At 37.4% G+C, this 13,645-nt stretch overlaps 1 protein-coding gene across 2 annotated transcripts in view; it reads right to left on the bottom strand.

Annotated features, from left to right (window-relative positions):
- The window catches only part of EDIL3 (EGF like repeats and discoidin domains 3), a 238,024-nt gene that overhangs the window by 164,522 nt on the left and 59,857 nt on the right, over window positions 1-13,645 (bottom strand). For both annotated transcript variants that reach the window (XM_048292961.1, XM_048292962.1), the window contains exon 2: window positions 3,984-4,112. In XM_048292961.1, the coding sequence (XP_048148918.1) occupies window positions 3,984-4,112 (129 nt within the window). The remainder of the gene's footprint in view (window positions 1-3,983; window positions 4,113-13,645) is intronic.

The raw sequence follows: 13,645 nt of genomic DNA, 5'->3' as shown, positions 1-13,645 counted from the left end.
TTCCACCCTTCCAAAATGCACACAGGCATTTTTTTTACCATGTTTCTCAATAATGAGATCCTCTCAGTGAGTATTGAGAGCTGACATAAAAGGTATAGACACTTTCCAAAAGGATGCTAGCAGCCTATTTGACATCTGTTGGTTTTTTTCATTTAAATAAACTAAACAAGTTCACCAGTTTATCCTCTCAGACAGTTATTGAATTTCAGATTTGGAAGATCAAAACCGAGTAGTTTTAAGATGCTCAGAATTCAAACATGAACGTGGTCACTCATGGAGCATGCTCTCATTGCCTTATGGCATAATAAACCTACCTGCTCTTTTTTAGTCATTAATGTTGCATTTCTCCCCCCATTTTCCCTTATGCACACACTAAACAAAGCAGGAGGAATTTTTATTTCAAAGAAAACTTCCCCCAGTGTCATTTCATAGCTCCCCTTTTGTGCTGTCCATGGCTAACTAGTCACCCAAGTTGACAGGCAGCGCATTAAGAATTTTCCTGAGCAGAATTCATTAAAGACTCTTATTAATTGTCTGTAACAGTTGTTGTTTATTGTACTTCTGTAATTTACATTATTCCTGAGAATTGCTCGTGAGTTATTTAAAAGATGTGAAGTCTGTCAATTTCTCTGCAATGCATTTCAATGCCAATATTAATTACTTGAAAATTATTTTGTTTCAATTTACATTAAAATTAATGCTTCCATATACGTGGACAGGTGTCTGCTGAAGAGTTAACTCAGACCATAGTGTTCTTATCATCTTTGGAAAACATCCTGCTATTTGGAATGTTTCATATAATCACCTTTTATCTGTTTAGATAAATCCTTCTCTACCTCGCTGGAGGATGTGTTGTACAGAAAACAACAGACATTTTGCTGCCTGTCTCTATTTTATTCTCTGCCAGTTTATCAGGTATTTAAAATCTGTTAGAGCACTGAAAAACCTGGCTGCACAAATAAGGGGGATATTACAGATCTATCACCTCCACTCAAGTCTTTTAGCATGGCTAGGTATAGTATATAAGTAAACATTGGAAGTAAAATGGGATTGTCATTAACAAAAGAGTGGGATTAGCAATTTAAAATATACAAATTAGTATCACAAGCATTTTATATAAATTTTGGTTTAGGCACACTCAAAGTTACAGGGTCAGAAAAAAATTAAATATGGCAGAAAAATAATATTTTTCCATGGGTAAATTTGTAAAAACACATTATCAACTAATCTTCTTAGCTTGAAATTGGTACTATGATCAATATCAGGTTGTTTTAAATTTTAGTTCTGTTAAGGTAATAAAGGGAGTTGCATTCTTGCGCATCCATGCAGCTCCCAAACTGTCTTGAATCTATGTTGATCTATTTAGGGAAGACTTCTGCCTAAATATTTGATCTTCCTGGGTACTTGTGTGCATCTATTTTTTTTTTCCTCTGCATAGTTCACGACTTGCTGTCTGAATGGGATTGCCTTTTATTTACCCACATTAATGCATGATTAAGTAAAATCCCTGTTGTTTTTTACTGTGAAAATCCTCCTGTTTAAGGTATGTTCCTTGAAAAATTTATGACTTCCCAGCTGGCGCCCAGAGTTCAACAGTGCATCCTGTCACCGAACGAAGTCTGATGGTCTCTAATGAGGGGGATGCAGAGAACACTCAGCTGCTTTTAAAATTTTCTGTACAGCTCTTTTGAGGGAGACAGAGTGACAAAGGCTCTTCTCTGTGTTGTTTTTTTTTTCCTCACCCTCCTCTTTTCTTCCTACGTGGTACCTCTTGACATCCTGAATACCAATTTTTAACCAAGTGTTTTCAACTACACAGAAAATTGTCAAGAAACCTTTTTGAGATATGAGGGATTAAGAGATTAGCTTTTCGGCAAAAACTCATTAAAAAGCCAAAGAGGAGCAACCTTTGCGAGCATTACTTCTTAGATCTTACATCTAATAAACACTCTTAGTAAAAGTGATCATTCAGGGTCTTGCACTCCTGGGCTCCTCTAGACCCACCTTGCAACATTATTTTGCTTGAAACACTTCAGTATTGGAATTAATGGAATCTGATTGACTAACAGCTTATATTAATTGTCATCATTTCCATAGGAAAAAAATCAAATTATTTTCCAGAAATACCATTTTTTTTCCAGTGGCTTATATGACTGTGTATACAGGGGTACAAAATTCAGAATAATATTTTACTGAAAAGTAAGAGATTATTTTAAAATCTATTTTTATAGTTTTTAACACGGCCAGACTGAATCCATACGTGTAGCAAACAAGACAAACATAAACTAAATTAACATTCTAGATTAGTTACTACAGGAATATTAATAAGTTCTTTACTTAAACAATGTTGCCCAGCAAATATTTCCCATGGATTGAAAACTAGAAATGCAACATCCTGCTTGTGTAAGTGCTGTGATTGCCACATATTGTCAAGTTATTTACTTATGCTTTACTCTGTTTACCAAACTGAGTTTTAGTTGAAGTGCTTGAAGATTTTAGTTAAGTATATGTGTATTTTTAAAGCCCTATTAATGCTCATCTGCTAATTACAGTAGCAATTATCACAATATGATTTATTCTCAGATTCACTCATGCCTGGCATCCTCCCACTTATGTGCCATGCAATTTTGTGCCAGCCAATTACACAATAAACCCAAAAGTTTCCTGAAGTGAAGCCATGTCTAGGCCATCTTAGGGTAGCACAACCTATATACATAGGATAAATTCAAGCAGGGATAAAAAATATAGGGAGAGGGATGGAAAATAGGATTTGAGGCAGTGTCTCCCGGCTTCTTGCGTGGCTGCATCGAGGCAACAAGCACCTCCTTGTGCAACCCAAATTTTAGGTGGTAACCACCTACAATGACATTTTAGAGTCAGAAAAAAGCACAGCTGGTACCTGAAGTTGGTTGTTCTCCCACAGGAAGTAACTCCATTTGTTTGCAGGAAATTTAAGTTAAGGGGAATTAAATGAAATCCAAAATTCCTCTAAAACTGCATTGTGGACATGTAGAATTCACTCTCAAAACAGCAGTAGCATCATTTTCAGGAAAGAAAATGAACAAAAGAAACCCCATAAATAAAAGAGCCCTGTGTTTCTAAGTTTTGCTCCCTTTATCTCATGAGAGAGATATACTTAATCCTCAGAACAGTGTACCCAGGTTCTCCCTGCATAGTTTTTATTTATTTATTAAAAAATGAGAACCACACAGATTTAGGACAGTTGCAGTGTCGAGCCCAGCTGTGACAGTTCCAACATTTTGCACTGTAAACATATTTTTATGCCTTCTTTGGGATTATACAAGAGCTCAATGAACTTTCAGTGAACTATCTACCATATTTTCCTTCAGATTCTGATTTTCTTCTCAAGTTTTGTTAAGATGGAGGCCTGACCTGCTGGATGTTTTGGATCTACCACTGACATTTGTGTTTGCTCTGTGTCAAGTGCACATCACAAAATTTCAGTACATTTGACTTGTGCTCTATGCACTCATCTAATGATTAATTAGAGCCTCCAGATGGGTAATTATTTTGAAATTCAAACAAGTGACTACTATGTGTTATTCTAGTTTTCTCCTATGCTGTTCCTGTCTCTTCATTTGCATAAGAAATTAATCTTTACTCTGGACATCAGCATAAAACTATTGGAACGGAGGCTTTGAAAGGGCACTGGTTGCAGAAGGATACATAGAATTATCTGGAATGGATCTTTGAAAAATGTTGGTCACTTGTAAGTCACCACAATGGACTTTTTGTGAAGTGGAGCACTGGACTTCTCTCAGCAACAATGTTCTCAGACGCTCTTTCAACTTTCTGTTAATTATTATAGAGATGTCTATGGCACAGATATAAGGTTAAAAACCCAATAATGATCAACATAACAACCCCATCACCCTACAAGACACCATGGACAGGATCACTACTTGGTCAGCCACAGATTAATGGGGCCCTTGAGTTATTTCAGCAAGTAAATTTGCACTTACCGACCTCCACAAGGCTGGAGCAGTTGGGGTCTGTGAAGCCCTCGGGACACTCGCAGGAGTAGAAGTCGTCGTTCAGCCCCGACAGACAGATGCCACCATTCTGGCAGGGGTTGGAGTCACACACGTCCGCTGTGGGGCACAGGGAAAGGAAAACAAGGTTCTTGTAGAAAAATCACCAAAAGTTACGCACAGGCTGTAAAAGTGGCCGATTTTTGTTAACCAAATAATGGCAAACTCTATGTCCTTTGAATGACTTTTGGCTGACTCAATTTTGTCTTTATTTAAGAGCACACCTCCACATAATCGTCTTTCCCTAATCTTCCACTCCGTAAAATGTGATAGCCTTAAACTCAATTCATTCTCAAAAGACAATAGCAAGCAGCATTTTTTTACTTTTTTGTAACTTGAAGACAGTCAGGATATCTACAGATTGCATTCTGTCACCATTGGGATAACTGGAAGCAATCCTAAAGAACCCCCTAGGCTTTGCTCAACTTCAATTTAACACTTTTTCTCAGATAATTAACCTTATATTGACATGAATTTTATTTATCTCCATCTTGAAAGGCAGATTTGTGCTCTCTATTACTCATCATTGTATTTAAAAATAACAATATTTTGTGCAGTAAATACATCTGAAAGAAAGATCTACAGATAAATCATTATTAGAAAAAAGAACTTTTTTTTTTTTCTAATTGAAAATTGCCAGGTTTTTGCCATGTCATTGCAAAGAGTTAGAGAAATTAATTTGGTTTATGTCAGCAGTACTGACATTAGAGTATGTTTTGGATTATATTGGCAGTAAACTCAAAACTCAGGATTTCAACACCTTTCGTGCACATGAATTTCAGATTAATCCTTGGTGGGAAAATTTCCCATCTAACTGTTGGTTAAGAAATTTAACTGATGCACGAAACTGCCTTTTTGAATTCTGTGCATCAGTTGCACAGAAAAACTGCAGTTGTGCAGTAGTTTTCCAGATTATTTGTAATTTTGTTTATTTTTTTGTCGGCTTTAGGGTGTCTTCGTGACACAGAGAACTATCATGTACTTGATATTAACAGTTTTGTCTTGAAGACTGTCCATCTGATGGAGAAGCAAAGTTGTTTGAGAACAGTAAATGATATTTCCTAGCTGAATTTAAATAAGTCAAGGCTTCTCATTTTCTGTTTTTGTTGCATTATTGGGGTAGCAAAGGATGCTTGTTTATTACTTTATGGGGCTTAGGCTATTGGTTGTGAAAGAACAGCTACTATTAAATGACTGCTCTGACAAATGTATTCCCACACCTCTAATTAAATTAATAAACTAAATAGCATCTGGAGCAGGAACATTTATTATGCAAATCTGTATGGATATTCTGATAAAAATGAGAGAGGATATTTTCACTACATATTTCCTGATTTGGTGTCCTTCTGATTTCAATTATGCCATTGTTGTAAAAGGAAAAGAGACAAAACACCGTTTGCATTTGTAAATTTTGTGTTGAACGACAAGCAGAATGCACACCCAATTTTATATTATATTTCCAGAAAATGAAATCCCCTGCAATTACCAAAGTGTGGACAGTCAACCGTGTGGTTTTCATTGGTCTGAAAATTCCTGTTGGCTTTTTCAGTCTGAAATAAAGTGACCCGACCTACAGTTTGGGACTAATAAAGCAGATGTTTTCCTCTGTCAACAGCCATTTATTTCCATGTTCAGGAAATAACTGCACTAATTGCTCTTTTGACCCACCACCTTGGCCTGTCAGTCACCAGTGTAGTTTTTGCAATGTCATTATACCACATCACAGAAATAAAGTGAATACATAGGATATCAAAAAAAAAAAAGGGTTTAAAAACAAGGGAGAAAACACAAGGAACAAAAAGTTCCAACCAAAAAAAAACACCCCCAAAAAACCAAAACCAAAAAATAAACAAAACAAAAAAACCCCGACCTCCCCAACCCTAACTTGTCTCATTCACATAGTGCTAATGAGGACTAAAGAGGAAAAGTCTATACTTTAAACAACAATGGTTAAATTATATCATAGTATAAAATCAAATATGATATAGTGAGGAAATGAAAGGCTCCACAATTCTACTTAAGATGAGGTACCAGGTTCTGCAAATGTTGAAATGTATCAGAAGTCACGTAAAATGTTATCTCTGTTATTTATAGCTTATTGTCTGTGAAATTGTGCTGAACAAAATAAATATCACTTTGGAATCAAGAATATTCTCCTTGATTTACATTTAGTGCCTCTTGAGAGGACATTCATGTTGAAATATTGAAACCTAATTTGTTATACATTCCACTCAGTTTGATCAACAGAACTTGATTTTGACGGCTCTGTTATTAGTGAGAAAAGCTGATATGAGTGCATTTGGTCTTAACACAACTGACAAAGGTATTTGTTACCATTAAAATGTGACACAGCTTTTGACACCACAGTGGTTTTATAATTTAACCTGAGAGATTTTTGGAATGGAAGAGTAAAATAAACCCAAAAAAGGAAATATATAATTTACAATAAATCTTGCAGGAGTGTGCTCTGTGCTGATGGCTTTCCATGGTGATTGGCAATATGCTGTTTGTGTAACACACCGTGTAATTTGACAAATTTCTTTAGATTAAACAAACATTCCAAGAGAAATTCAGTTATTAAAAAAAAAAAATCAAAAGACAAATTATTATGGTACTTTTATTAAGACATTCTGAAAGGATTCTAGTAAGAGTCAATGTCAAATAAAAACAGTAATTCATGTTTGTCTTTCCTATGTCTGAATAACCTTGCACATTTCTTTATGTGGCCACTCAAGTGTAAAAGAGAGTCTGAAGACTGTACATAAACCTTTGATACTTGATTTAGTATCAAATGGTATTAAATCTGTGGGATTTTTTTATTATTATTTTTCTGCACATCTTTAATTTCTTCAGAACATTTTGAAGTCAAATAAGTCCTTTAGGGAATTGTCCATCCTCTCTTTGGAAACCATGGTTGGTTAAGAATAAAAAAAAAAGCATGACAAAAAGAATAAAATCAAAGCGATCCATGCAAACCCAAAATTAAAATTTTAATTAAGAACCCTCCCTAATTCTCCAAACTCGGGAAAAATTATATAGCAAAACTCAAATTAAATGGTGATATATTTGCTCTCTAATAAAAACTAGGAATTTTTTTTTAAGGAATATGATGGTTTTTGCCCACAGTGAATAACTCAATCAATGAACCTGGATCTTTTTCATTAAAAGCATCCAGAGAAAAACCATTCTGTAAGTCCATCATACTCCTTTGCATGTGTTCACATAACTACTTTTAAGCCACGTCCTTCTCAATAAAATGCTGGGTGTACAACTATTGCTTGTTTCCACATGCAGGTAGTGGTGGGGAGTCAGGCAGAAGTTGTATACCCGCTCTTTGCTGAACTTTAAACATTTATACAACATATTTTTTTGATCCCATAAAACCCCACGAAACATTGCGTGATTCCTGACTGAGGAGTTCAATCCTTTGCCTGACAGCAAAGGACAGCCTGAAAGAAGGCACCCAACCCTTGTGTATAAATAATGCAGCACTCTGTGGTGTTAACAGCTAGCCCATCAATTCTTGTCAGGAACAGAAATTCACAGTTTATGAAAACAACTTGTGTGATATGAAGGCTGAAGAAGATGTGCAGAGGGAGAAGTCCCATCCCACAGCCACCTGCCCCTTTGTAAAGCACTCATTCTAAAACCAGACAGACCAGCCAGCTGCCATTGTTATACTCTAATTAATTTGCAGTGAAAAATGAAAAATACGAAAAAGAATTAATTATTCCAACTTAAAACTCTTCACTATTTAGTGTTATCTTTTCTGGGACAGAAAGACCTGCCAAAAGCTGAGGTCCTAAATCAGGCATGAGAGAAGCATTCCAGTCCCTATGAACAACATCATTAGCCTGAAATGGAGAAAATTTCCCTCAACTACCTTATAACACCTAGAAGGATAACTATTAGGATTTCTGGCAGAAGTGCTGCTCTGGGAGACATTGGCTTGAGACAATGATCTGATGATAAAGAAAGAAACCCACCTTCAAAAAATCATGGAGATTCACAACGTTTCCAAACTGTAATGACAGAAGCAGTTGAATAAAGACCATTCAGGTGTTTGGGCCACATTTCCTTCTACAATTTAGAAATAGAGCACATTCTGTGAAATAGCAAGTGTGGATGGAAAAATTCAACTGCCTTTATTCTTTCATGTAATGGGCATTAAATATAAAGATGAACACATTGAGTATACCTGATATAATGAGGCAATGAAATATACAGCAGCTGATACTGAGCTAAATGTGCTGATGCTGTGGCTGCAAAGAGAATGATACATGAGTTTATGGTGTTAGACGCACAGATTTTTAGGGAGACACAAAGATTTTCACTGGTATTCTTTACAGCGTCTGTTTTAAAAGTTCAAGCTTTTGGTTCCACCATTGATGGGAAGAGGAGGGCCATAATTTCTATCTAAAACAGCAGACATAATTGTACTCAATTTCCTGTGTGGCTACAGGAAATATGGCTTATTTTAAAAGCGCTTTCAAAAGAAATAAAAATAATGGCCATTCGTTTTCATGAGAATGAAACTTGTTCCAAAGGAGAAATCTCCAGGCAGCACCAAAAAATAAACAGCCCAGGAAATAACCAGTCAACAGAAATCTGGTCTAGATATAGCAAAAACAAGCACCAGTTCTGAAGCCCAGAAGAGCACCTAAACTTCAGAAGAAGACTGAGAAAGTACTTGCTACTTGTAGCATTTTCACGTTAAAATCAATTTTCAGAATAAGAGCCTTAATAGTTTCCTGATTTACAGAATCATCTGCAGTGTCCAAGTTCACACCTATTTCTCCACAGCTGAAGCACCACTGAGAAGCAGAAGCATAAATCATGTTGAGGACACACCTGTGCAGAGATACAAAGTGTGAACATAGAAACAGATGAGCTCTGCAGCTCTTTTTAAGAAATTTGTAAGCTGTTTCTTCAGCTTTAATGGCAAAGCAGCTAATTTGTTTCTCCTAAGGTAAAAAAGACAGTTGCAGTAATTAAATTGTCTCATTTACTATTTGAAAAATAAGGTTTCTAGATACCAATAGCTCATCTACCAGCTTCTGCTTCTTTTCTTGGCTGATTTGCTTATTGTGCAGGTAGAAAGTTCAGCTAAATTTCTAGCTGGAACATTCATGGCAGAGTGCCTAAATGGTTTTAGAAAATGCATAAAATGATAACATCAACTTTGAATGTCCACTTGCTGGATAGGAAAACTACAGGAGAATGTAAATCAGAATAACCAATCCATGATTTTATCTCACAAATATCAAGGTAGTTACTTCTGGAAGCCTCTGGCATGAAGAGACTCCACGCAGTTAAGCTGTAGCTTGTAGTTCTGGTGGAGAACTGCAATGTATTTGTTGTAAACCAGGTGTAAAAATTTTTTTAGAATTTTAACTTTTTCTGAGCTTGTAATCTGAGGGGATGCACTGGCTGATTTCTCAAGACCTGAGATGGCATTACAAAAAGAAAGCCAGATTATTCTAAGCAGAGAATTGTCATTTGAATCCTGGGTGAAGATGAAGTGCTGACTTAAGATTTGGATTTAATCTAATAGTACAATACTGTAAAAATGTGTCCCTACTTCAAGACTTAGAATAGAGCCCTATAGTAATGTCTGCAGAGATTAATTTCTATCATAATAAATCCCCTTCTGCCTTAAAAAAGTATAATCTCTTGCCTTTCTAAAGGTCTGCACCATGAGCTACTTTATTAATTTGAATGTGAAAGAGCAGCAGGTCACTGCACTTCAGCCTGCTGTGTTATAGACCTTTTAAGCATCTGATGTTTGACAATATGAAACACAAGTAGAAACAGAAAACAGCTTAAAAAGTAAACTCCTCTCTCTTCCACAGGTTACAGAGAGTTCATTTCTATGCCAACAGGCTCTTCAGGGAGAAAAAAAGATGAACTATTCCTGTCATGTCACATCTTCATTAGTAAAAAATGGATCAAAAACGATTAAAGGGGGAACGTGGTTATATAACACAGTTCTGAATATTTTTACAACTTGTGGGAAATCTTTCATGCACAGGCTGCCGTGTGGATTTGAGGAAAGCTGCCACCAGTCGAGACAGAGTTTCATCAAAGGCAAGGAGAGATATTCCCCTGCCTGCTCAGCTGACGGCACCGGTGACACACCACCCCCGGCACCCAACCCCAGCCAGCAGCAGAGATGCTTCCTGCAGAATCAGGGAGAAGGAACAAAAATGCCTTTAATGAGGATACCCTGATCAACACAGCCTCCCACATCTCTTCTCTCTGCATGCTCAACAGAGCTGGCAAAAATTACCCAGGCACTCCTTTCATGCATTCCTTTGGTTCTGGGTGTTGCTCACCTCAGCTGTGTTCATACAGGGTTTTGCCACTTGCTAAGACTCAGGTGAATAAATCTGTGTTCCTGCACCTGTTCACATCTATGGAGTGAAAGGGGTTCGTGAAAAGGGAATGAATAAGACCCAGACTGGAGACTCTCCACACAAGACACTTAGGATAAACTGTCTCTCCATTATTTTTTGGTTTTGTTCAATTAAAATTTTCGGAAGAGATGACGAGTCATGATGGAAATACCTTATCATTTCCAGTCACTTGTCCTTTACTTTTAAATCTGATCAGGACATTTTTAGCATTGTGTTCACTTGAAATGTCTCAGTTAATAAAATATTCATATTTCTTGCCCACCCCATTTTCCACAGAGGAACAATGCATACATATATTTTAATTGTTAGCACAATCGTTCAAAATTAACACTTCTAAGTGATTATGTTCTTCTCTAGACAGGTGAAATCTCCCTTCCTTCTTGTTCTTATGGACTGAGAGCATTCAGATGCACATATTTTTACTGGTCTTGACAGTGCTCTTTCCACTTTCTGCTTTCACTTCATCAGTGAAGCAAGAAGACTTCAAACAAAACCCTAACACTTACTGTGGATTTATCGCTTTGAAAATTCCCAATTTTTGTCCACATCTTAGATCCTGTTTTTGCCTTTCCATTTCTGTTTTTTATGATCCGCAGCATTTCAGGTTGGCAATTTGGAAGAACCAGGGTGTGTGTCTATGTTTGTGCATACACACACATATATTTATCTCCACATTTTTATATTTATACATTCTTTATATATATGGAAATGAAAGTGGTTTGTCCTTCCTTTGTTTTCCCTACATTAGATATAGTCATTCACTGGTTGCTAGGCAATCTTTAATCTCAGCACTGGTGAATTTATGTTTTCCCATCCTAAGCAAATCCAAATTTGAAAGTTGAGCAATTACAAAGTCATCATTAACAGTTTTAAAAACTCTGATTATGCTTCATTATACACTTCTATCTTCACCAAAATGAAATACTTTAGAATATAAATTCTAAGCATATTCTCACGACACTTTGAAAACTATTAATTGATTTCTAGTTACTTGAATTTTTGGATATCCACTCTTAAACACCTTATTTGGTGATATTTTCTTACAAGAGATGCCAGCACAATTGAAGTGATGATGGTTTTCATATTTACACTATACGAAGCCTGTGGATTTTGCTTGAGGTTTAATCACTTCTCTCTGTGTGATATCAAGGTGCCCCAATGACTGGTCATTGGTTCAGAATGTTAAGCAACCATTAGAGCCTCCACTTGAGTTCAGCTTTTTCGGAAATGAATCCAGCTGATCCCCACCAAAACCCCTCTGCAGACAGGAGTAAAAGGAGTGTAGGATGTGGAGGCAACCAAAGCATTCCCTACCAAAGCCTACCAATCCTCCAGATGACCATTTTAACCAAAATGCCAACACTGAACCTGCTTTCCTACATGGACATCCTCCACAATGACCTCTTCTATTACACCAAACCCTACATGTAAAGAGAATAAAGCAAAATATTCTGTAACTTTTAATCATTACAGTTAACCCCTCTTACTGCATTAATTTCACACATTTTTTTGGCCGCATGGATATTTAGGTCTTTCACCACGGAAGTCCTGTCACTGTCAAAAAACATGTGTCACCTAAAGAGATACAGCAGAAATGCCAGTTTTCATAATTTTCTTTCTGACTTTACAGGAAGGTGATACTGATCACATTCAGAATATTAATTAGGCACTGCAGATATGAGCCTCTTGTGTGAGGGATATGAAATAATAAGGGTATTACAGCTATCAGCTGCAATAAAGAACTGATTCTGTTCGTTTTGGACATTGCAGCTGGCAGTACCATGTAAGCTCTGTGGATGAGTGATGAAAATCGTTTAGGTCATTTTTGCTAAGAGCCTCTGGAAAGGACAGATGCAATTTTTACCTTATTTGTTCCAACTTGTTCACAAACAGGATGAAATCTGAAACTTTTACACTAAAAAAGACTCCCGTATAAATTCTATGAAATACTTGTAAAGGAGGTTTCTTCCTCAACTTTTGTCAAATATGATATAAACCTGGATGAGATAATGAATCTGCCAGATTCATTGCAACTAGAGCCACCAAGCAAGAACCTCAGGATGGGTCAACTTGGAAGGGCCCACAGTGCTCATCTGGTGTTGCCTCCCTGCTCCAGCAGGGCCATCCCAGAGCACAGGGCACAGCAGTGTTTCCAGGAAATTCTGCAATATCCCCAGGGATGAGACCCCAGAGCCTCTCTGGGCTCTGCTCAGGGCTGGACACTGCCCAGGGCAGAAGTTCTGCCTCCTGTGCAGGGCAATTGCTGGGTTCAGGCCCTGCCCTGAGCCCTCCCTGCAGCCAGGGACACCCAGGGCTGAGTGTAGGAACCCAGAGTGCCCAGAATATTTCTCTGCCTGTTTTTAAGCGTTTTTACCCCCCTGAACAACACTGTTTTAGCTTCAAACCTTGGAAAAAATTACCAACAGTCAGACAACAACTAGAAAATACAATGGTGTGAATTAGGTGATAGACTACTATGTAAGATTGTCACAGGGTGAAAAATTTAGAGGTTTTGGGCTTCTCTTTATAGTAAATAGATAAGAGTAAAAAATATCAAAATGGAGGATTGTTGTTGTTCTCTAGACCTTCTTCTCCTTCTTCTACCACTCCATATTCTGCACTAAAAGTAATTTGGAATGATTGGATAGAAAATTCCAAAGTTCCTAGTCGTGTTACTGAATAATTGGTAGGAAAGTGAAAATAATGTACGTTTTTAGTGACTATTGGTTAAAATATCTTTAAAAAGCTGTGTAAATCTCGATAATTAGTCTCACTCCTACTTTTCTTCCTTCTAAGCTGTACCTGGGTCACGCTAGTGGCTCAGTTCCTCAGATAAGACTTAATAAACAACTATCTGGAAGCATTGAAACTAAAGGAGACGTCTCAGTTTATCTTTTAAACTCCTTGCAATGACTTTCAGCAAAATCTCTCCCATCAGGAGAGACTTGATTTATGGCATGGTAAAGTGTCAGCTGAGGGCCCCTCTCAGCTGGGGCTCCTCTCGAGGCAGAGCAGCCCCGGCTCCCTCAGCCTGTCCTGGGCACGGAGATGCTCCAGGGCCCTCCTCATCCTCACAGTCTCTGCCAATCCCACTCTGGGAGCTCCCTGTTCCTGCTGTGCTGAGGATCCAGAGCTGGACACAGAACTCCAAGAGCTGAGTGTAGACCTCTGAGGGCA

Source organism: Corvus hawaiiensis, chromosome Z (assembly GCF_020740725.1).
Source record: "Corvus hawaiiensis isolate bCorHaw1 chromosome Z, bCorHaw1.pri.cur, whole genome shotgun sequence".
Taxonomy (NCBI): domain Eukaryota; kingdom Metazoa; phylum Chordata; class Aves; order Passeriformes; family Corvidae; genus Corvus; species Corvus hawaiiensis.
The sequence above is the reverse complement of the archived record's forward strand: the minus strand, read 5'-3'. Positions and strand labels throughout refer to the sequence as shown.